The 25,325-nt window shown below is 44.0% G+C and overlaps 1 protein-coding gene across 10 annotated transcripts in view; it reads left to right on the top strand.

Moving 5' to 3' along the window:
- The window catches only part of CDC14A (cell division cycle 14A), a 182,880-nt gene continuing 157,555 nt past the window's right edge, over positions 1-25,325 (top strand). For 2 of the 10 annotated variants that reach the window (XM_041747778.1, XM_041747780.1), the window contains exons 1-3: positions 1-455; positions 2,552-2,642; positions 25,104-25,179. In XM_041747778.1, coding sequence (XP_041603712.1) covers positions 128-455; positions 2,552-2,642; positions 25,104-25,179 — 495 coding nt within the window. In that variant the 5' untranslated portion in view covers positions 1-127. Of the gene's footprint in view, positions 456-661; positions 799-1,672; positions 1,868-2,551; positions 2,643-25,103; positions 25,180-25,325 lie in introns of those variants that run through there. The other 8 variants (XM_041747783.1, XM_041747788.1, XM_041747781.1 and 5 more) reach the window with 6 other exon arrangements.

The raw sequence follows: 25,325 nt of genomic DNA, 5'->3' as shown, positions 1-25,325 counted from the left end.
ACCGCCCCGGCCCCGGGCGCCGAGCTCTCCCGGCGGCTCCCCCGCCCCCCACGCCCTCCGCGGCGCCCCCGCCGTCCCCAGGGCGGGCGCCAATGCCCGCCCGGGTCTGGAGACACCCTCGCAGCGCATGCTCTTCGGCTGCTGGAGCCGTAGCGCCATTTTCAGATCGGAGGGACCGTCCTGCAGCAGGGCCCGGCCGCGGGGCGCCCGGCGTGGAAGTTGTTCCAACAGAGCGGGGGGCTTCACCGAAACGCGACGGGGCCCTTTCTTTGGAGACGAGCCGCTGCCTGCGGCGCTGGAGCTCAGGCCACGCAGGGCGATTCTTCTGTGGGATTTCCCGGTGTCGCCGGGCCCCTGCCTCCCCTCCCCTCCCCTCCCCTCCCCTCCCCTCCCCACCCCTCCCCACCGGGCCTCGCTCCCCCGCCCCCCTCCTGCGCCCAGCGAGATAAATAAAGGTCAGGCATTTGTGATGGTTTTTTAAAAAAGATTTTATTTATTCCTGAGACCCAGAGAGACCCAGAGAGAGGAGCAGAGAGAGGGGGAAGCAGGCTCCCTGCAGGGAGCCCGAAGCGGGACTCGATCCGGGGCTCCGCGATCACGGCCTGGGCCGAAGGCGGCGCTCAGCCGCGGGCCCCCCCGGGCGGCCCATTTGTGATGATTTTGCGCCCAGAGTGGCGGTCCCCCGAGAGGACGCGAGGGGCCGGATGGGAACCTTTCGCCCCAAGAGAACAAAGCCCAAGTTATACCAAAGTCCAGTACGTGTAGAGGAAACCGGTGCATGTTCGTTTGGGCTAGGAGGTGGCGCTTCTTTCTTTACTCTTCGTTTTTAGAAAGCCGGGGACGTGCCGGCGGTGGCGGGGTGGGGGTGCTTGGAAGATCTGCTGCAGGAGGCAGGGCCCGGGGGTCGGCGGTGCGCGGGTGTGCGCGGGTGTCGCGGGTGTCGCGGGTGCACGCGCAAGAGTTTGGGAGAAGGCGGGGGAGGGGCCCCGAGAGGCAGGGGGAGCGGGCCTTGGCCGCGGCCGGGGCGCGGGCGCGGGCGCACCTCCACTCCCAGCTCCGCCGGCTCATTCATAAGTTTCTGGCCCGGAGGCCCCGCCCGGCCCCCCTGGGCCCAGGGCCCCGTCTCCTGCACGGCAATTGGTGGACGGCAACAAAGCCTTAGCGACCGGCTCCCGGTGACCCGCCGGCGCCTGGTAACCGGGGCGCGGGGCCCGCGCGGCGGACCGAGCGGGGCTGTCCCTTTAAGGGATGGCCGCGGAGCCGTGAAAGTGGAGGGGGCCGAGGGAGGGCGGGGAGGAAGGTCTGAGGGCGGGCCTGGGGGGGCAGGAGGAGGAGGAGGAGGAAGAGTCGCTGCCGCGCGGAGGCGGCGGCGGAGGAGGAGCCCGAGCCGCTGCTGCCGGCCCGCGGGCGCCGGGTCCTGCCCGCTGCCGCTCGGGTCGCCGCGGGCGCGCTCGGGGCCGGCCGTCTCCTCCTCCATGAGCGCGCTGGCAGCGCGGGGAAGAGCCGGTCTGCGTTCCCCTGGCGCGGCGGCGGCGGCGGCGGCGGCGGCGGCGGCGGAGCAGCCTCAGCAGCCGGGGCCGCGGCGGAGCGGCCACAGCCCGGGGCGTGTGCGCCCGGAGCCGAGCGGGCGCGGGCTCCCCGCGGAATGTCCCCGGGGCGCCCGGCGCGCTGAGCCCCCGGCCGCCTCCGCCGCCTCGGGCGGGCGGGCTCGGCGCTCGGGACTGCGAGCCCCCCGGCGCCCGGGCAGCGGGGGAGCCCCCGGGGGCGGGGGAGCGCAGCCGGCCGCGACCCAGCCCTGCCGCGCGCATCTCGCTTAAGATGGCAGCGGACTCAGGGGAACTAATCGGGGCTTGCGAGTTCATGAAAGGTGAGCCCCGCCGCGCCGCCCGCCCCGCCGCCCCGGTCGCGCCCCGGGACCCCCGCCTCCCGCCCGCGCTGCCCCGCGCGCCCGGCTCCCGCCGCGGCTCGGCAGGGGGCTCCCGCCGGGGGTGGGACGGCGCCGTCCCGGGCTCAGCCGCCCGCAGCCGCTGGGGTCCAGCTCCCGCTCACTGCTTCGGTCTTCTTGGGCCAGCTCTCGCCTCGCCTTTCGGGGCGCCCTCGCCCCCAGCCCTCCTCCCTGTCTCCCCCCCCCCGCCCCTTCCTCTTCTTGAGGTCTTCGGAGCTGCAGGCTCCCCTCTCTCTTCCCCTTTTGTAGCTGCCGAGGTCCGAAGATTTCCGAGCCCGACTTGCACCCCCAGTTCCCCGGGTGCCCCCAGCTCCGGCGGGTCCGGCTGGCCTGGGCCCCGAGAGGCGGGAGCCGGGCGCCCCCCCCGCCCCCGCCCCCGCCCCCCGCGGGCGCCTCGCCTAGTCCCGATCTTGCCTCCCTGTCCTGCTCTTGGGTCCCTGGTCTCTGGGAGCCACCAGGTCTCCGCAGGAATTCCGCGTGCCAATGGGGGGCTTTAAGTAACGGGGAAGCAGTCATTATTTGACCCTTCGTGTGTTCTCACCACTCTCCCCGTTCAGCTTCCCTGCTTCTCATATGTTTCTCCCGTCTTTTAAACTTGTCTTTCAGATCGGTTATATTTTGCTACTTTAAGGAATAGACCAAAAAGCACAGTAAATACCCACTATTTCTCCATCGATGAGGAGCTGGTCTATGAAAAGTAAGTTTCTATTTTTCTTTTTTCTCGACCTTTCAGTTTGTTGGCTCCCTGGTGAGGGAACTCTGTGCACCTTTATGGCAGTTTTATTCACTTCCCCCCATTGGTGCAAGTAACAATACCTTTTTTTTTGTTTCTAAGAATTTATTTATTATTTATTTATTTATTTATTTATTTATTTATTTAAGACACACACACAGAGAGAGAGAGAGAGAGAGAGACAGAGACAGAGGCAGAGGGAGATGCAGGCTCCTTGCCGGGAGCCCGCCCTGGGACTCTATCCCGGGTCTCCAGGGTCACGCCCTGGGCCCAAGGCGGTGCCGCTGAGCCACCCAGGCTGCCCTTTATCCATTTGTTTTTATTGAAGTTCGATTTGCCAACATATAGTATAACACCCGGTGCTCATCCCATCAAGTGCTCCCCTCAGTGGCTCCCACCCAGTTAACCACCCCCCCTCCCCTTCAGCTACTCTTTTTTTTTTTAGAAGATTTAGATACCTGGGGAGGGTTGGGGGGAAGTCAACATAATGTGAACCTGTCAGCATCCCAGTCCTTTTAGACCTTTGTCTCTATTAGCTCTTCCTGCCTCCACCACCAGCTGCAACCGTAGATACCCAACACTCCCCAAAGTAGGACCAGGGAGACTCCTTGCTAGACTCTGTAATTGGCCTGTGAATCAGCCTGTGAGTATTTACGGAGCACCCACAGAGTACAGGGAAGTGTGTGTGTTACAGGTGCTTCAGCTTTACAGTTCACAAGGCTTCTGTTGTCTCACAGTATGTTTTTGTGTCTGCAGCTCGTTTTTGGAAAGTGGGACATGCTTAGCTCGAGGTAGCTGTACCCAAGTCATATGTATGAGTAAGGTTTTACCTGTGTGAGAAATTGAGTTGTTCCGTTTGGGTGCCCCAGGCTTTAGAGACTTACTTTCTTTGTCTTGGAGGAAGTGGTATGGGAGTGCTGATGGCCTTTGGTTACTTTACCTCTGTGGGGTTAGGATTTGAGAGTGTCAAATCAAGAATAGGGGACTGCTTTCTGTGAAAGGCAATTAGTTTACAGGAAAAAGATATCTTAATACTTTAAGGGCAATAAAAATTTAATTAAAGAGAGATAAATCTACCCAATAAAAGGGGCAGATAATAAGGAATAAGAAGGCTGAATTGACTTGATTGTGTTCTTGTTAAAAGAGCTGGTGTTTCAGAGTAGTCCAGTATATTTTAACTCAAACATTTAATTTGACTTTCTTGTTGTTTAACCAAACATGCAATTAAATGAACATAGTTAAGTGAACCGTAGTGACTCTAGTAAGCTTCCTAGGACTTGTCCCATTAAAAGGGATTTTGGCCGATCTGCCTAAGGATTTGTGGGTACCGCCAAGGCATTTGAAGAGTGAGAGTATTCTCGATTTTTAAGAGTGTATCTTTTGAGGGCAAATCATCTTTAACTGTCACTTCATCATAGGGATTCTTGAAACTGATGTCTTCAGGACGTTTCTCTTAGTGGTACTGGAGGCAGGATGCTTCTTGAATGGCTAAAGTCAAAGTGGGAATGAAAGAACCCTTTGCTGCTGCTTATGAATGCCCAGAGTTGCTGTGGCACTGAGGTCTAAATCCCTGGTGTCAGATTACAGCTCTGCCCCTAGACCGAATGGAAGAATGGGAGGCCTGCTCCCTGACCCCCCCCCCCCCCCCCGTACCTGGATGATGTCACTGCTAGCAGTGTTTATTGAGTGTTCACTCTCTTGTTGGCAATGGGCATTGTTGTGGCTTTCTTTTTGTGAGGTTAGGGCTTGGGGACCTCTTGTGAGTCTGAGGGGAGGGACTGTGTACGTGTCATTATGTTCCATTCGGCAGTGACTGACATGCCAGAGGCTGTTAATATGTCACGGAACAAGCTTCCGTCATTGAAGTCTAAGTTGCTTCTTCAGGGTTGGCTAAATGGTAGATCTAGCAGGAAATTACATTTAGCCACTAAATACAGTTGCTCAATGGTTTTCTGATTGTAGTATTGATATGTGAGCAACAGTTTCTGTGTATTTTAATGTTGATGTTTTACGATAGGGTGACCAAACGTGACAAAAATCACATTCCTCTTATATTGACTCTACTGTATTTCTGGTGTCTTATAAAGAGATACTTGCTGGAGAGACCATCCCATTTCTACTGTGAGTTTTGACATCATGTGAAACTATGGAGAGGACTCCAGTCTGGCAGAACATATGCTTCTTTTGGTTTGGACTTGCCCAGCTACCATCCCACAGCAGTGGCTGTGCTTCTGATTAGCCATCATTCCATCTTTTTTGTGACACCAGCATATTCCACATGGCTAGGTGCTGGAGAATACGATGACGATGAACGCACATAATACCTTCAAGAAGCCGCAAACCTGTAGGGAGAATGACAGCAGGGCACAGAGAGGTACAGAAGGAGAACTGTCTTCAGGTTAACAGAGCTCCTGTGCTAAGAGGAGTCCCAGGCAGTTGGGAGCACATTTGGTTGAAGTGTTAAGAAAAGGCTTCATAGAGGAGTTTTAGTTGGTTTGAAGGATGGTTAGCGTTTTTAGGCAGAGATAGGAGAAATCCCAGAAGCAAGAACAGCAAGGAAGAGGAAGGAGGCTCAAGAGTGGCTTCAGGGAATAATAATACGTCCCCCAGTTTGCCTGGTATGTATGCAGGTCTCACAGGGATGTGCAATATGAAGTTGAAATGTCCGTGGGATACAGATTGAATGCTAGGGTGGGGATCCGCAGTTTCATTGTCTGCCGTTGGACTCTTCTGCGGGTTTTTTTTTTTTAAGATTTTATTTATTTATTCATGAGAGACACACACAGAGAGAGAAAGAGAGGCAGAGACACAGGTATAGGGAGAAGCAGGCTCCATGCAGGGAGCCCGATGCGGGACTCAATCCTGGGTCTCCAGGATCATGCCCTGGGCCAAAGGCAGGTGCTCAACTGCTGAGCCACCCAGGGATCCCCTCTTCTGTGGGTTTGGGGCAGTCCGTGGTATGGCTGAATTTGGGCTAACTGGAAGTAATGCGAAACATTTGTTGAGTGTTTATTTTTTTTTTTTAATTTTTATTTATTTATGATAGTCACAGAGAGAGAGAGAGAGAGAGAGAGGCAGAGACACAGGCAGAGGGAGAAGCAGGCTCCATGCACTAGGAGCCCGACGTGGGACTCGATCCCTGGTCGCCAGGATCGCGCCCTGGGCCAAAGGCAGGCGCCAAACCGCTGCGCCACCCAGGGATCCCCTTGTTGAGTGTTTAAATGTAAGCTAGGTGCTGTTCTAGGTGCCCCACTACTATTAATCATTAATTAATTTTATTTTTTGCAACAGTTCTATGAGGCCAGTACCCTTACCATCCTTAGTGTACAGAGATGATGAGAGTTAGGGTACAGAGAGGTTAGGTAACTTGCCCAAGGTCACACAATGAAGACATAGCAGAGCTGGAATTTGAAACCGGGCCCGCTAGTTCTGGAGTAGTACACCTTCGCTTAAAAAGTTAATACGAGGGATCCCTGGGTGGCGCAGCGGTTTGGTGCCTGCCTTTGGCCGGGGGCGCGATCCTGGGCGCGATCCTGGAGACCCGGGATCGAATCCCACATCGGGCTCCCGGTGCATGGAGCCTGCTTCTCCCTCTGCCTGTGTCTCTGCCTCTCTCTCTCTCTCTCTCTCTCTCTCTGTGACTATCATAAATAAATAAATAAAAATTTAAAAAAAAGTTAATACGATAGCATCGTTAGCATCGTTTAAGATGGGTTATGGTGGAGGGATCCCTGGGTGGCGCAGCGGTTTGGCGCCTGCCTTTGGCCCGGGGCGTGATACTGGAGACCCGGGATCGAGGCCCACATCGGGCTCCCGGTGCATGGAGCCTGCTTCTCCCTCTGCCTGTGTCTCTGCCTGTCTCTCTCTCTCTCTGTATGACTATCATAAAAAAAAAAAAAAAAAAAAAAAAAAAAAAAAAGATGGGTTATGGTGGAAATAGCAGCCCACTTAGAAAAATTCTGGAATATTCAAGGGGAAGAAATAGGTACCTAGATTAGGCTTGGTGGCAATGGTGGTGGAAAGAAGAGATATGGATCCATGTGATTGGCGGCAGATCAGGTGGGTGGGTTGGGGGGTGATGAGGAAATTAGAAAAATTCTGGAATATTCAAGGGGAAGAAATAGGTACCTAGATTAGGCTTGGTGGCAATGGTGGTGGAAAGAAGAGATATGGATCCATGTGATTGGCAGCAGATCAGGTGGGTGGGTTGGGGGGTGATGAGGAAAAAGAGGACACAAAGAAGTCCTTAAGACAGCCTGCCTGGGTCCCAGTGAGCCTGCTGGGCCCTTTAATTGAACAAGAAGTAGGTTGGGCAGAAGAAGTGGCATTAGTGGAGACATCAGCCATTCCATTTTGGTCAGGTTGAGTTTAGGGAATTTAAGGGACACCACTTAGACTTGAAGTTCTTAAATTTGGAGGGTTTTCAACAAAGGGTTGAGAAAGCTGTGAGAATGATGTGATTTTGGGGAAGAAAGAGAAGCTGTGAAGGTCTGGATTTCACAGGCAGGGCTAGGAAGAGAGGAACAAGAGGAGGAGGAGGAAACAGGTAGAGAGGTGGACAAATGGGTAGAGAGAGAGAAGAAAGGGGGAGGAATCCATCTTGTCAGCCCTACTTCTTTGGGCAGTGTAGGATGAGAGGTTCCGCAGAGCCCCTGGAAGCCCTTGTGTTCAACCTTTGAAGGGTGTCTTGTGGCGAGAAAAATCTTGACTGTCAAATCATAATGTACACATCTCTAAGGAAAGGAGTATGTTTACATATATTATCACACAGGCCTTGTACAGCCTTGTGACTGTGTACTTACTCGCTAAACATATAAATGAAATGCTGCCTGTCTGGCTAAATTATCACCTTGGAAATGCAACTATTATTTTTGAATCAGGAAGTAGACTCTTTAAATATTAGGCTGTGGGTACTCTGGACGCAGCTGTTTTGTGCAGATGTTTAGTTAGTTCTAAGAGGATGATAGCGTGTACCATGATTGAAATGGCAACCTTCTGAGAAGCCGGTGGAGAAAACTTAGCAACGTGGCCCCATGAGGTGAGGCTATTTATTAGAAATGAAAGTCTGAATTTTCTGTTTGATTTTCTTTTTTTTATTATTATTATTATTTATTTATGATAGTCACAGAGAGAGAGAGAGAGAGAGAGAGAGGCAGAGACACAGGCAGAGGGAGAAGCAGGCTCCATGCACCGGGAGCCCGATGTGGGATTCGATCCCGGGTCTCCAGGATCGCGCCCTGGGCCAAAGGCAGGCGCCGAACCGCTGCGCCACCCAGGGATCCCTCTGTTTGATTTTCAAACAGAATTTGTCACATTAATATAAAGGGCTGAACAGTTTTAGTAAAATGTGGTTGATAAGAAAGCCATACATTTGTTTTTGGGTTATGATTTCACAGACCAGAATTAAAATCAGAGTATAGGCTAATACATTGGTAGGACAAAAACAGCCCCATAGAAAGAGAGCCTTTCAAAGATTTATCTGTATTTGATTAAGCTACAAATTACGCGCAACTCTCCAGAAAGGCTAATTCTTTGGTTTTGGAATTGGGCCCTGTAATTCAAATAGAGGCTTACTTTTTTTTTATAACTTGGCTCAAGTTTTTTGGCTCAAAAGTTAGCAAAATGAAATATGTTAATTGTTATAACCTTTGTGTGCTCCTCCTGACTATGATGATGGGAATAGGGTTGGACATTAATGCATGGAGAGGCAGTTTGCTGTGAAGAGTGTAGAGGGTCTTCATTTTCAGCCTTGTCCATATTCATCACTCCTCTCCTTATGTTTGCAAAGGGAAGGTATTGAGAATGCAGGAGAGAACTTTTCACGGACATACTCTGGGGACTGAATATTAAGCAGTTTGTGAAGTGACTCAAAGCATTTCACCAAATGTTTTAGCATAAAAGAAGGAGCAGCCTTAATGAGGACTAATTAGCTAAATTGAAGATTTAAATAATTTAAACAAATGTTCAATTTTCACTTAAACTTTATTAAAGCACCCTGACATCAATACAAACAGAAATTCTTGGAAAATAGTATATAAAAGAATGATTTCCTTTATAATCTATAGAATAGATGTGAGTCAGAATGTGAACCTAGGACATCTTTGAGACAAATACAGAAAAAAACTTCCCTTGCCTGGAAATATTTGTGGGAATGGAGTATTTGAGTGAGAAGAAAGTCTTTTTATTCAATTTTTTGTTTTCAAGTTCATATTTGGTAGGGCCGCCTGAGTGGTACAGTCTGTTGGGTGACTGACTCTTGGTTTCAGCTCATGTTGTGATCTCAGGGTCATGAGATGGAGCCCCGAATCAGGCTCCGGGCTCAGCAGGGACTCAGTTTGAGTTTCTCTCCTCTTCCTCTGCCCCTCCAGCTTGCTCTCTCTCTCTCTCAAAAATTTTTAATATCTGGCAAGTAGGTTTATTTAATGGAAAGCCTAATGCCATTTATGGACATGGACACATAGACAAATATATGATCTTAGAGAGTCTTAGGGCCATCATTTGGTATTCCAGCTCCCATAAATTACAATGATGACATAAGAGGAGATATAGTTGAATTTGGAGATAAACTTCCCCATGGGAATAAAAGTCAAATCATAAAAACAGTGTACATGTATAGCTTTGCACACATTAGCTCAAGTCTTCAGAACAACCTTAGGAGTTAGGTGCCATTATCATTACCACTTTATAGATGAGGAAGCTAAGGCTCAGAGGGTAAGCAGAACCCAAGGTCATTGAGCTAGGAGTTAAGTTGTGGAGCTGGGATTCAAGTCATGGGTATTGGTCCTAGAGTTCATGCTTTTATGCTTCCAGCAAGTTCCCATTGTCTTGAGCTGGAGGCTGGCGGGGAGGGTGCACAACAGCTTCATCCCTCCCTGGCATGCTTGGCTCTTCTAAGTTGGATGGTGATGGCTTTGGTAAGAAATGTGCCTCTGATGGTGTGTGCACCAACTTTATATCTAGGCCCTATATGGGAATGAAAATGTTTTTTTCCACTTTGTGGGTGTAATTTTTTTTTTAATCTTTTCAGTGGACTACTGAAAAAAGAAAGAAAAAGAAAAGATATTGAATTAATTCTCATTATATATTAATAGGATGGTTGAAAACAAAAGAAGCCCAGCTTGGGAAAACTTTTGCAGGCTGTCTAGGGAAATGTTCTTGCTTCTTAACTGGTATAACTTAAGATATGATAGTTTCTGCATAGAATTCTTCTAAAAACTCAGAAACCTTTTTAGCTTTAAAAGATGATATGTTTACACTTCTCCCTTTCTTTCTTCCATCCTAACCTTGCAAAAATAACCCAGCATTATTCAGGGCCACTTTTTTTTTATCCTCTGTTTTGAATACATGAGTTTTAGGTGTAAATATGTATGTATATGTAACTAACCATACTGCATGTTATATATGATGAGGAAATACAGATTTCTCTGTATATACTAACCAGCCAATTCTAAATTCAGTGACCTACTAGAGTCAAACTTTACTTTCTAGGTATTGATTTATTTAAATCCTTGCTGTTTTGAGGCACCTCGGTGGCATAGTTAGTTGGGTGGCTGACTTTTGGTTTCAGCTCAGGTTGTGATCTCAGGGTTGTAGGATCGAGCCCTATATTGGGATCCATACTCAATGTGGAGTCTGCTTGAGTCGTCTTTTTCCCGTGCTCCTCCTCATTGCTTTCTCTCTCTCTAGAATAAATAAATAAATCATTAAAAAAATACTATTTTGGGGACGGCTGGGTGGCTCAGCAGTTTAGCACCTGCCTTTGGCCCAGGGTGTGATACTGGAGTCCCAGGATCGAGTCCCACTTCGGGCTCCCTGCATGGAGCCTGCTTCTCCTTCTGCCTGTGTCTCTGCCTCTCTCTCTCTGTCTTCTCTCATGAATAAATAAATAAAATCTAAAAAAACAAAACAAAACCATTTTGACCTATTTAGGCATTCATAGTGGGTAGTCTGTCTCTAACCATCATAAGGACAAATTATTATTCAGTTCTTTCAGTTTGCTTGAGATGAGCCTCACAAAAACAAAATTTAACCAAGGTGCTAAGGACTCAGTTAAAACTAACCGCGCTGGTCTTAATCAGGCAGCCTGACAGACGGATCCAAATGGGTTGTAGGAGTGTCCAGTGGGGAGCTGTCTGCTGTCCAAGTCTTTCTGTGCCAAGTCACCATGGGGCGGCTTTGTTATTTTGTTTGAAGTAGATTCCTAAGACATCAGATGTTCTCATTTGTAAGTTCATAAACACATTCCAAAGGCCAAAGCAAATGACTTTTGCTTACCCACAGCTTAATACACCTTTGTACTTAAAAAAAAAAAAAAAAAAGACCCTTGACACATGTTCATAGGAAGTGAAAAAAGCAAAACTTAAACCTTAGAAGTGGTTGAAAATTACTGGAGAAGAAACTACCATTTAGGTGGGATAGATTTTGGTGTGCAGCTCTGTGCTAAAGCCTTGCCGGGGTGGGTAGGGGTGGGGTGTGCACAGATACATAAAGATGGCAGTGGATACAAAACAGTGAAGAGCAATATATGACAAAAGTTGCAAAGGTATGTGTTAGGAATCCAAGAAACACAGAGGTTATTCCTGCCCAAGGTGATAAAGACTTCATAGAGTGGTGTTTGAACTAACTTTTGAAAGGTGGTAGAAGAGCAAAGTGTATTTTATCATCTCTGTGAGGACAAGTACTACCTGTTTTTGCTTGCCATTGTATCCCTCTAACCCAGCGTGCTACCTGACGTAGAGCCGGTGCTCAAGAAATTTTAGCTGAATGAATGAATTGAGTGAGTGAATGAAAGAGGAAGGAAAGAAAATAGAGATTTCAGTGTTTGGGTTTGGCAGGATTCTGTTAGGTGAGGCAAAATATTTGAATGCAGAGAGGTCCCAGGGGAGTGTGGATATACAGTTGGGCACTGGATTGTGGCAAGTTGTTTCGACCCGGGTTGAGCTGGTTTAGAAGGGCAGAGCTGGTCAGAGCTCTGGGTTAGGCTGGGAGGTGGGGATCTGGGCTGTGCAGGACTGGACTAGGGTTGTAATAGTGGGAACAGAAAGGCTAGATGGGGTGGGGGTGGGGCAGAGAAGCTAGAAGGGATGGATTGATTGTATTTGGGATTGATCAGATTGGGGAGCGGGGGGAGGAATTGAAGGTAAATTCAAGGCTTTCGGCCTGGGTGACTGGGACAAAGTGACAATGTAAAGTGGGCAATGTGTGCAAATCAGGAGGGCTTGCCTTTCTGTTGCCTGGTTTTATTTTGGGGATGGGGAAAGGAAGTAAAAAGGGGGGTTTATAATGAAAGTAAAAGAGGAGTCTTTGTCTTTTGTTATCTTTGAGGAGCAAACAGTGCCTCCCCAGGATTTTTATTTTTTACTTATTTTTTTTATTTTTTAAAGATTTTATTTATTTATTCATGAGAGAGAGAGAGAGAGAGAGAGAGAGGCAGAGACACACTCAGGCAGAGGGAGAAGCAGATTACATGCAGGGAGCCCAACGTGGGACTCGGTCCCCCCATCTCCAGGATCTGCCCTGGACCAAAGGTGGCGCTAAACTGCTGAGCCACTGGGGCTGCCCCTGCCCAGGATTTTCAGATATTTACTTGTTTAAATCTTTGAAGGTGGCTGGGGTGTTGATCTTAAGTTCCTTTCTGACTCCCTGATTTGAACTGGACTTTCTAAGCTTAAGTGTCGAATTCATTGTTTCTTTAAAAACCTTTTTTTTTGAGCTTTAGTTTTAACTTACCTAAAAAAATACTTTGGTTTTGTTAAGCATCTAAATACTTTCAGGACTACCAAAGAATCAGATGTTGAATGAGAACCATCAAAAAAATCACCTTATTTATAGAAAGTATGTATTATTCCCAGTCCTCACAACTTGGAAACATTGAGTAAATGATTATAGTTTATTTATAATCAACAGTGAATTCCTTAATAGGAAATAGTTGTGTGAACTATAGGTTTTTGAATAAATTTTTCTTAAAGATTATAGTTATTTGAGAGAGAGAGAGAGAGAGAGAGAATGAGCAGTGGGCAGGGGCAGAAGGAGAGGGAGAGGAAGAAGCAGGCTCCCTGCTCAGGAGGGATGTAGGCCTCCATCCCAGGACCCTGAGATCGTGACCTGAGCTGAAGGCAGATGCTTAACCAACTGAGCCACCCAGTCCCCCCTGAATAAAATGTTTCACTTATTAATTTATACATTTAACATTTTGGTCTTAAAGGTGTTCACATCCTATTGATGAACTGAAGAATTTTCTAGTTTGGACTTGTTCTTTTGCTATAAAATTGAATTTTCTTTTAGAGAACCAGAAAAGATGATTTATTTTACATTTGTTCTTGATGGATACACTCTTGTAATACATTTATCTGGTTGTGACTGGGAATGTGGCATTCCAGTGAGACAACTCTTACAAAGAGTTGGGATATCACATCTTGAAATATGAAAGCAGTTTTAGAATTTGTGGAACCTTTCTAGGAGGAATCTACATTTCTGCCTCCTTGAAGAGTTTACTGCTTACGATTTGCTTTTTTTTTTTTTTTTTCTGTAATACTCAGACTCTATTATTATAAGTTCATTGGTTGTACAGTTTCACTGTAATTCAGGGATGGTTTTAGCTGCTCCTAAGGAATGAGGGGCTCTCTGCTTATGTAGCAGATGGTTCCTGTTAGTTAAACATCTTGTCAACTTTTAGTGGTGGTGATTTAGTCAGTTTTTGTCAGTGGCTATCTACTAGGAGTTGAGTATGTTTTAGGTGCTGCTTGCTGTTGGGTTAGTTTTTTACATTTCTTTCGGTATAGCAGCCCCTAATAGCTGCCTCCTCCCTATAGTCTGTCTGATAGGTCTAACATGCTATGGGTTTATTATTTTTATTTTATTTATTTATTTATTTATTTATTTATTTATTTATTTATTTTATTCTTATTATTTTTTATACTATGGGTTTAGAAACCAGACATCATACTTTATTAGCCTTTGGTACAAAATAAGACTAAATAGACTCTGTGTGAGAGTGGGACTCTCTCACAAACATAGCTAAAGGGCATGGGTTTGTAGCAGGCTTTAGAAGAAACTTACGACTTTGTTTTTTGGTTTACTTGTAATTCTTATTTTTATTCCAGATTGAGATTGAGATTGAGATTTCTGAATTGGGGATCCTTGAATAACTGCTCTTTCTTTCTTTTTTCTTCCTTCCTACTTCCTTCTTTTCTTTCATTCTCTTACTTCTTTCAGAGGGAGAGAGAGGGTTAGGGGCAGAGGGAGAGGGAGTGAGAGCATCTTAAGCAGGCTCTATGCATGGGGCTTGGTCTCACAATCCTGAGATCATGACCTGAGCCAAAATCAAGAATCAGATGTTTAATTGAACTCAATTGTTTATTTATTTATTTATTTTTTAAAAAAGATTTTATTTATTTATTCATGATAGACATAGAGAGAGAGAGGCAGAGACACAGGCAGAGGGAGAAGCAGGCTCCATGCACCGGGAGCCCGACGTGGGATTCGATCCCGGGACTCCATTTATTTTTATTTTTATTTTTATTTATTTATTATTATTATTATTTTTTTATTTATGATAGTCACAGAGAGAGAGAGAGAGAGGCAGAGACATAGGCAGAGGGAGAAGCAGGCCCCATGCACCGGGAGCCTGACGTGGGATTCGATCCTGGGCTCCAGGATCGCGCCCTGGGCCAAAGGCAGGCGCCAAACCGCTGCGCCACCCAGGGATCCCCAAGCTCAATTGTTTAATTGAGTGCCACCCAGGCACCCCAAATAACTAATTTCTTATTTTATACATATTTTTATTTTAAGAGGGTGCAGTATTAATACAGCATTTACATTAGTCCTAGTATCAATTATTGATTCTCTGTAGCTGAATTAATCTGAAATGTTAAAAAAACATTTTTTTTTCTAAATGTGAGATAAAAAGGTCTCTTTTAGGAAGCTGTGAGTGGTGGGCTTGTAAAATAGTACCTTTTCTTTTCTTTTCTTTCTTTTTCTTTCTTTCTTTCTTTTCTTTCTTTTCTTTCTTTCAAGATTTTATTTATTTGACAGAGAGAGCCAGAGAGTACAAGCAGGGAGAGTGGCAGGAAGAGGGAGAAGCAGACTCCCTGCTGAGCAGGGAACTGGATGTGGGGCTCGATGTGGGGCTTGATGTGAGGCTTGATCCCAGGACCCTGAGATCAGGACTTGAGCTGAAGGCAGAAGCTTAACAGACTGAGCCACCCAGGCACCCCCTGTTCTGATTGACCCTCACTAGGGTCAGACATTGTGCTTTGTTTTATAAGCCCTGTAGCAGATTGCCTGCAGCTCTACAAAACCCGAAAGTAAAGGCTTAGGATGATTTTTTTTTTTTAATTTTTATTTATTTATGATAGTCACAGAGAGAGAGAGAGAGAGGCAGAGACACAGGCAGAGGGAGAAGCAGGCTCCATGCACCGGGAGCCTGATGTGGGATTCGATCCCGGGTCTCCAGGATCGCGCCCTGGGCCAAAGGCAGACGCTAAACCACTGCGCCACCCAGGGATTCCTTGGGATGATTTTAATGTGGCAAAACTCTCAGAACTGAAGGGGCTCCTAGGACAAAAAGATTTGGGGTGATGTATAGTCTGGATGAGTCTTTTTAGAGTAGGGGTTACTTCTGGGAGCAAACCGGTCAGGCTAAAGGGTGGCTGATGAGGCTGCCCTCTAGACCTTTCCTTGCAATACAGAGATGGGTTAATCCTGCTATTTTCTATCCCCTTTACTGCCTTTACTTCTTAGGTCATTTTGTGAATTTTGTCTAATTATGTGCCCAAAGCTAATAAAATGTGATATCTGGTATTTCTCCCCACATTAATCTGGTATATAGTTTAGAAGGATTAAATGGAAACAGGCAATATTTTTCCAGATGAACCAACCATATCTTAATCTTTCACTCATTACGCAGTCTTCTCTGTGCCAGGTACTAGGGCTATTACAGTGAGCACATTTGAACCCAACCCTATGTTCATGGAACTTATATAGTCTGGTGGGCGGTAGGGAAGTTATTAATCAAATATTCAAACATAGGATTATTTGTAAGTACTCAGAAGGAAAGATCTACTAAAAACACATAATAATGGAGCCTGGCCTGTGGGGGTGGGGGTGGGAGTGTGGGGGTTATGTGTGAAGTGGGGTGAAGGCAGAGGCCAGCGTTGGAGAGGGATCCAGGAAGAAGTACCTGAGGAAGTGTGACTACAGCTGAGATCTAAAGGGTAGATAGGAGTTAACTAGGCCTGGGAGGGTGATGTACTAAGGAACTGAGGCAGGAACTAAAAGGAATAGCTTGGCCGGAGCTTCCTAGTATTAAAAACAGGGAAATGGGGCAGCCCGGGTGGCTCAGTGGTTTAGTGCCGCCTTCAGCCCAGGGCCTGATCCTGGAGACCCGGGATTGAGTCCCACATCGGGCTCCCGGTGCATGTAGCCTGCTTCTCCCTCTGCCTGTGTCTCTGCCTCTCTCTCTCTGTCATGAATAAATAAAATCTTAAAACAAAACAAAACAGGAAAATGAAGCCCCAAAGAGATATGGGTAGGAGCTGGCCTCACAGGCAAGTATGAGGGTTTTGCTTTTAATTCCAGGAGCTTAGAGAGGTAATATGATCATCACTGGGTTTTAGAGTCATTATTTTCCTTTCCAAGGAAATGTGAGGAGGGTTAGTCTTTTATGTACAGGGCATCAGTCATCATTCTGTTTTCTACCAAAGCCATGAGTCTACTGTCTGCATAGTCCTCTTGTTTTCAATATCTGCCATTGAATAAAGGGGTTAACTTATACTGCTTGAAAATGTTTCTGTGGGAGTGAATTTTAATCTTACCAGTGCATTCCTGAAGAAATCTCCTATTGTTTTTATTACTGTGAGTCTCAAAGGGGGTTTTTATTAATTGACTTGCTCCAAAGAGAGAAGTCATAGAATGTCAGACTGTGATGCTGAAAGGTTCCTTGATATCATCTAGTCTGTTGTTTTGCTTTAAGGTAAAGTGGCAACACTAACCCATTTTACAGCAGCAGCAGAACCTTGCTATTTGCCCCAGGTTAAAAACATACTAAGTGGAGAGAGCTTCCTCATACTTCTGGTATTGTGTACTTGGACTTCCCTAAAAACCTAGAATAATGTCCCAAAGACCAGGAGTCAAAGTTGATATTGGGGTTCTCTCCTTCCTTTGTGATCTCAACCAATGTCAGACTTCATGCAGGTAAGTAGATGGTAATGAGATCAAGCTTCCTGCCTTATGAAGCTACTTTTTGGTCTCTGAGTTTTTTCTCCAGCTATGCAGAAAGCATAGTGAATTCAGGGAGAATGGTGTGAGGTTCTTTCCCTTCCTGGAGGAGATGTTCTGAGGGAAATGCCTTCATACCCAGACTTGAAACGTTGAGAGAGCAGAATGCATCAAACAGGGCCAGTTGCCCTTGGAAAACATGGGAACTATTGAATGGGTTTGTCCATAACTAGATAACTAGAGTCCTAGACTTTTCTAGATAACTAGATAAAAAGTCCTAGACTTTTCTAGATAACTAGATAAAAAGTCCTAGACTTTTCTAGATAACTAGAGTCCTAGACTTTTTAGACTCTATTAAGTATAAAGGTGTATGTATACGCATAGTATATATTATATATAACAGTCTAAAGTGTATATAATGGCTAGAAATGTGACATTTGATATAATATCTGGAAAGAACTCCAGAACCTTAATTCAGCAGCTTCATCTGATAGATGAGGATATGGAGGCCCAGAGAGGCTAAGGTGCTGGCCCAGGGACACTGAGTGATCAAGTTGGGACTAGAACCCCTTGCTTTCCAGTGGTCTTTAGTTTTCCATCAGACTGTATGTGACTGACATGGAGCTGGGATGCTTCTTTGATGTGTGATCTCTCTTTCCTGGAAGTCAACATCAATGTGACTGTGGTTTGCTGTGTCACAAAGGCTGGAGCATAAGCCTTGAGCTGTAGGGGCTTCATACTGTATTTTGTTCTTTGATTAGTGTTTCCTGAGCAATTGAAGCCTTTTTGAAATTTGATTATTATGAGTTTCAGCCACGTACAAGAACTTTATCATCTGACTGGAGTGGTGTGGATAATACTCCAGTGATAGGGAAAATATTAAGTGGTGTATGGAGCCCAGAGGGCTGCACTGATTAATTTCATCAAAATTCTATATGTTTGCACACATATATATATAATCTCACTATGCTTTGGAGGGTATTTGCTACTCAGCATTATCACATTGTGATAATGTTTACTTGTCTTCTCATTAGGTGGTAAGCTCCTTTTGAGTAGGGAAGAGCAGTCAGCAGGCTTTCCGTAAATATTTGAGTGAGTGAGTGAATGAATAGACAAAAACTGTCAGTGGTGCTGGTAAAAAATTGAAGAGTTGGTATGCCTTATGATAATCTTACAGAATTTTTCCATCGTATTTATAAAGCAGTTAAAAATATTTTTTTAGAGGTGACTGGGTGGCTCAGTTAGCATCCCATTCTTGGTTTCAGCTCAGGTCATGATCTCAGGGTTGTGAGATCGAGCCCTGTGTCGGGCTCTGTGTTTAGTGTACAGTCTGCTCAAGATTCTCTCCCTCTTCTTCCCTTTTCGCCCTTCTCCCAAATAAATAAAAAAAATTTTTTTGTATTGTCAGCACTCTGATTAAATATATTAACTTATAGTGCTTTGCCCAGAGTAGGTGGTCATAATTTTTGTTGAATGAATGAGTACTGCTTGGAATATAGCTTCTCTTTTTGCTGAGGAGTTGAATATTTTTAAATGAAACTTCTGGTATGTAGAATAAGGTACCCTAGTGCTTTAGGCAACGATTTCTCTGAGAATGAATTCACTTAAATTAGAGTTTGTTTAAAAAAAAAGAGTTTGTTTCAAAACCAAACATAAAATAATATGTCATAAACTTCATAAATCTTATGAGAAGAATTAGACATCTTGGATATAATAAAAAGGCTTCTAGGCCCAATTTATATTTCACTTCAAATCTGTCGGACCAGCACTGTGGGTATTAGGTGACCCTGTGGGTAGTGGGTGACCCTGTGGATAGTGGATGACCCTGGTAAATGTTTGCTCTGATCTTTGGGCTACCATTTTTTTGTCCTCCCTGGAAGGAGGTGACTCTCCTTTCTCTCCTCTCCCCACTTGCAGACTCCAATTCTTTTAACTTCTTTCCTTTCAAAACAAGAAAGAGTTTGATTTTAGCCGATTAATTATACTTCCTGAATAAAAGACAGATTAACTGATTTTTACTGAATAATTCATGAACTTCATTCTGGTTAGTGACCCATAATTTGCCAGCCTGCAAGGGGGAGTTTACAAAGAGATGAGAGATACATTTGTTTGTTCATTCATTCATTATTCATTTGGAGGGAAAGCTAAAGGTACTCTGAAATATCAAATAATATATCCATGGTTTTCCATGCCCAAATGAGCCCAATTGAGCCCAGATTACCCCTCCGCCCCACCAAGAAAAGTTGGTGACTGTTGCTTGGCTGTGACTCTGGAGGCCTCTTCCTGGGAATTGCCAGAATGGAGAAGACTATCTGGTGTCATTAACTTCAGGCTTAGGAACACACTCAGCCCTCAGGTTTCTTTCTTGTGTCTCTGCAGGGTTTATCTCTGCCATTTCTCCTCCTCTTTCACTGTCCCCGGGTTGATGACTTCCATTTTATCTCTTTTAACCTGAGCCCAACTCTTTCATTCTCCTGCCTTGGTTGCAAGTTGCCCAAGTACATATTTTATACTTTATAGCACACTTGACTTATTTCAACTGATATCAGTTGGTTTTTGTATTTTTTAAAATATATTTTTAAAATATTTTATTTATTTGGGAGAGAGTGAGTGCATAGAGGGGGGGGGGGAGGAGCCGAGGAAGAGGGAGAAGCAGACTCTTAGCTGAGCAGGGAGTCTGATGCAGGGCTCAATCTCAGGATCCTGAGAGCACCTGAGCTGAAGGCAGGTGCTTAACCAACTGAGCCACCCAGGTGATTTTTGTATTTTAATATTTCTCTCTAGTAATGGTCTGGCTTATAAATGTGTTTCCATTTTCCTCCATCTCTGATCAGGGTGGATTCTTATAAAGAAGCATATTGTTGCTAAGTATTTATTGCCAAAATACAAAAGTGGAATATTACTCAACAATAAAAAAGAATGAAATCATACCATTTGCAATGGCATGGATGGAGCTAGAGATAGCTCCATCCATGCCATCCTCTTTATAATACTATAAAGCTAAGTGAAATGAGTCAATCAGAGAAAGACAAATACCATATAATTTCACTCCTATGTAGAATTTAAGAAACAAAACAAGTGAGCAAAGGGAAAAAAGAGAGAAAGGCAAAACAAGAAACAGACTCTTAACTATAGAGAACAAACTGATGGTTACCAGAGGGGAGGTAGGTCAGGGTCCAGGGGGCATGGGTGAAATAGGTGATGGGGATTAAGGAAGGCACTTGTGATGAGCTGTGGGTGTTGTATGGAAGTGTTGAATCACTATATTGCATACCTCAAACTAATATTACACTGTATATTAACTAACTGGAATTTAAATAAAAGCCTAAGGAAAAAAAAAGCCTGTTGTTGGTAGGTGTCTTCTTTACTCATGGCATTTTATTATTATATCAGAGTTGGAGATAACCCAGAACACTGTGAGCAACTAGGACCATTTTTTGCCCAGTAATCTTGACATTTTCAGAATGGATTTAACTAGTTAGAAAACAATATAAAAATATAAAACTACATTATTATAAATACATATATGTTCTTAGAAATGTGAACATTATGAGGAAACAATATATAAAATGGCTTTAAGATAGAGTTTGTTGGTTTTGTATTTGCCTGTGACAATTCTGATTTTGAAGACCCGTTCTAAATTGCTCTTGGCTGTGCAGAGATTTGTTTCTTTCTTTGTTTGTTTTAAAGATTTTATTTATTCATGAGGGACACACACAGAGTCAGAGACACAGGCAGAGGGAGAAGCAGCCTCCCCATGGGGAAACTGATGCAAGACTCAATCCCAGGACCCTGGGATCATGACCTGAGCCAAAGGCAGACGCTCAACCACTGAGCCACCCAGGTGCCCCTGTGCAAAGGTTTTGATTTCATTTCTTAGTATGACCTAAAGTTCATCCCTCCTTTTGTGAAATATGAAAGCTGGTGCATTGAGCTTCAAGATTTTGTGAGGTGGGAAACTCTGGGTTCAGATTGCTTTTTATTGACCCTTAAGCTGGTGCTGTGGCCAAGATAGAGGTATGCCTTCTTTATTGTAGCTAAAGCTCTTACAGCAACCTGTTTGTTTGAGAGACATTAGAGAGTGGAGGCAGGATCCCCTTCTATTTTTCTATCTTCCCCTGCTCAAGGTTTCAAATTGTCTTTTTTGGAAATACGACCCTCTTGAACAAAAGTGGATAGCAATTCCCAGAGCCTAATTTCACTATTGGGAACTTGGGCCTCTGAAGGGGAAGGACATCAATTGCCCTCAAGCATTTAATCTGTACCTCATTCAGGTTACTGTGTCAATTTCTGTAGTGTTTTATAGTTATTTTTGTTCACATCCTGTCTTTTCATCTTGATCGGTGTTTTCTATCAGTGCAGAACATTTTCTTCAATGATGAAAATGTTCTATATTTTCATTGTCCAAATCAGTAGCCGTTAGCTACATATAGCTTTGGAGTGCTTGAAATGGGCTAATTAATATGATGGGAGAACTGAATTTTTAATTTATTTAACTTTAATATTAGTTGATTAATTTTTTTTAGTTTGAATATAATTGACACAATGTTACATTAGTTTTAGGTGTATAATATAGTGATTAAGTGTCGCTATGCATTATGATGCTACATTCACCACAAACTTGCTACTGTCTGTCACCAAACAACACTTTTACAATACTAGTGACCATATTCCCTATGCTGTATCTTATATCCCCATGACTTATTCATTCCATAACTGGAAGCCTGTATCTCCTACTCTTCTTTACCCATTTTGTCTCTCCCTCACTTGTCTCCCCTCTGACAACCAGCAGTTTGGTTTTTGTATTTATAGATCTGGTTCTGCTTTTTATTTGTTTATTCATTTGTTATTTTAGATTCCACAAATGAGTGAAATCATATCGTATTTGTCTTTCTCAGGCTGACTTACTCTACTTTCCATTATACCCCCCAGGTCCATCCATGTTGTCACAAATGACCTGATCTCATCCTTTCTTATGGCTGAGTAATCCACTATGTGTGTGTGTGTGTGTGTGTGTACAAATACTCCACGCCTTCTTTAGTCATTCACCTATGTGTGTACACTGGGATGGCTCCCATAGTCATTCACCTATGTGTGTACACTGGGATGGCTCTCATGTCTTAGCTATTGTAAATAATGCTGCAATAGAAATAGGGTGCTTAATTTCAATTAATTTAAATTTAATAGCCTCAGGTGCTACTACTGTTTTGGAGTGTACAGATCAACCTTATGATGTGGTCTCTATTTGATTTACTTTGTTCTGTGTTATTGGAGTATACCAATTTACTTATCTGACGTTTGGTGAAACAACTGTGTTTGTTAACCATGTTGCTTCCAAAAGTACACATGGCTAAGCTGGCTGTAGAGTTAGAAACTACACAGCTTTGAAATTGAAACTGAAGTTGGCTTCTGATGGTTAGTACGAAACTGGAATAAGATGCTTAGAATTCTTTGTGCTTTCCTGAAATTTGTTCAAAGTGAATCTAAAAAGCTGACAAAACCATAACTAAAAATTCTGGATTTACTGTAACATTCTACAGAGGTCAGCATTCATGTTCAAGTAGGAAAAAACAAGGTATATTAGCTAAGAATGTTACTTCCAATAACTCAAGGACAAGGATATCTCTGTGACAAACAGGACTGTCTTAATCATCCTGGTAGGTGCTTATTCTTATATTCTTTCCATTTTGATTCTTTTGACTGTATTCCTGTTGACCATCCAAGACTAGCCAGTAATTAGGTATAGTAAACATAGTTCACTTTGGATTCATGGGTATTTTGTTTATATTTACAACACAGCATCACACTGGGAACTTTATAGAGATATATCAATAACTTTTTCATCAAACTTTTTATTTCAAATTGTTGCAAGTTTCCTTTTAGGCAACTTTATGTTTTTACTTTCATGAAGCCTGTGTATAGAGACAGCTAATTTTGGTGTTACCTAGAATATTAATTCCAACATATTACCAACTTGCTTAATGGAGATAAAATATACAAGTTTGGTATTCCTACGTAAGGCAAGTGGCTCCTGAAAGATTTGGTGTAGTGTAATGATAAATCTATCATACTGTAATTTAGGTAGCAGAAAAAAAGTAAATGACTCCCTTAAAATAAAGGTCTTTTGGGGATTTTTTTTTTAACTTGCTGATATTTAGTAATTTTATGGTCTAGGCTAAATTGAATCTGAGCATTAATGAGTAAAATATTCATAATGAGGACTCATTCATTGAAGTGTTTTTTTTTTTCATTCGTTGAAGTTTTATCTTATGAGTAGAATATTATTCTAAGCATATAAGGTATAAGATCACCCCCAGAGGCGTGCCTGGGTGGCTCAGTGGTTGAGTGCCTGCCTTTGGCTCAGGTCGTGATCCTGGGATCTGGGGAACGAGTCTGCCATCAAGCTCCCCGCCGGGAACCTGTTTCTTCCTCTGCCTATGTCTCTGCCTCTCTCTGTGGGTCTCTCATGAATAAATAAATATTAAAAAAAAAAACAAAAAAAACCCCAAAAGATCAGCTCCAGAGTGAGAGGCTTACTCTGTAGTTGGGCAAGTAGGATCTATACTTAAAAAGAAGATGCTTCACAGTGTGTGATAGTGCCTCGATAGTAAGTTTTGGGAACTTTGAGAGAATACAGGTAGTGTTTCCTAAGGGTGACTGGTAGGGTAGGATTTGAACTGGATTTTGAGGAAGCTAAAGAGGAGTAGAAATAGAAAAAGGAGGGCATTCCAGCCAAGGAGACCAGTGTGAGCTGAGGCTTAGATTAAGAATATGCATGGAATATTTGGGAATAAGGAATGGACATTGTAGGAATGCAGATTCCATATGGGACCTTTAGGGGATAAGGTCATTCTGGAAGCTAGGGGTGCAATGTGTAGGGCTTTGGTTGCTGGGCCAAGGAATTATGCTGAAGGAAGTAAGGGGCTGTTAAACATTTTTGAATGGTCGGAAGATATGTGAGAAGTGAGATATTATGAAGATTAATTTTTGGAATGGAATACAGGATGACTGGGCGTAGGAGAAGGAAAATTTAAACAGTAAGGATGTAAGATGAAGAGGCTCTGCCCTTTTGTTGCTAACACAGGAATGGAAAAGCACTTGGCAAATTGAATTTAAATTAAAAAAAAAAAAGGAATGGAAAAGCAAGGGATGCCTTAAGAGTAGTAGCTTTTCTGGTATCATTCTGGTATCATAAGTGTCATATGACACTTAAATTGATATTTATTTGTTGCCTTGTTGCGATTGAAAGGTTTCATGCCTGAGTAACTAGGAGAAGCAGATGTTTGAGTCTGGTGAGCTGATTTGAAGGAAGGGTGGGTTGAGTTTGAGTTGTTTTGAGTTCCAGGTGATGGAAGGGCCTGTAGATAAGAGGTTCAGAGGTAGTTGAAGATGAAAAGATTGATGCTGGGTCTCAAGTGTAGAAGCCATCTATCTCTCTTTCTTAGGATCATCAGAAATTCATGATAGTGAGTGCGAGAGAGCTGTGGACTGAAGATTGGAGCCTGGAGATGTCTGAGGTGGGGAAAGGGAGATGGCCAGTGTGTCATGTAAGGCAGAAAGTTCAAGGAGCAGAAAAACCGAAAAAAAGACCACTAGATTGAAGATACTTGAGAATTGAGAGCAGTGTTTGAGTGGAATGGTTAAAATTGGTGACTGAATAGGTGGTAAATAAAACTAAGAAGTAAACATACATGTCACGTTCATGTTGCTTCTTTTGTCGCCTGCACTTCTGTCCTTTTACTGAATGTCCTGGCAGGGAGATAAAAGGAGGTAGTACTCAAAACTGTCCAAATAGTTCCCTGTTAAAAGACTGGTTACAGTAATTGGTGATCAACACTAGAGTAAAACCATTAGTCATTTGGATGATATATTTTTTTAAAGATTTGATTTATTTATTTATGAAAGACACAGAGGAGAGAGAGAGAGAGGCAGAGACACAGGCAAAGGGAGAAGCAGGCTCCATGCAGGGAGCCTGATGTGGGACTCGATCCTGCGACTCCAGGATCATGCCTTGGGCCAAAGGCAGGTGCTAAATTGCTGAGCCACCCAGGGATTCTCTCATTTGGTTGATGTGAATCAATTACATATTTATCCTTATTCCTGATAATAACTGAAATTTGATTGCCATTTTAATGAAAATAAAAATGAGGATTCATGTTACTGAAAATTATATTTCTACTAAATACTACTTGTTTTTTTTAATCTCAGTTTTTATGCAGATTTTGGACCTCTGAACTTGGCAATGGTGTACAGATACTGCTGTAAACTAAACAAGAAACTGAAAGTGAGTATTATGGTGATGTTTATATTGTGGTATTAAAAATTGGAACTTTGAAATCTGACCACTGACTGGGATTGCTGTGCACACACCACTTAGTTAGGTAATCTTGATCTTTGGATATTTATATGTGTGGTTCACCCAGAAATTGA

The sequence above is a fragment of the Vulpes lagopus genome, chromosome 3, assembly GCF_018345385.1.
Source record: "Vulpes lagopus strain Blue_001 chromosome 3, ASM1834538v1, whole genome shotgun sequence".
In the NCBI taxonomy this organism is placed as follows: domain Eukaryota; kingdom Metazoa; phylum Chordata; class Mammalia; order Carnivora; family Canidae; genus Vulpes; species Vulpes lagopus.
Note: the sequence above shows the minus strand (reverse complement) of the source record. Positions and strands in the feature narration are given on the sequence as shown.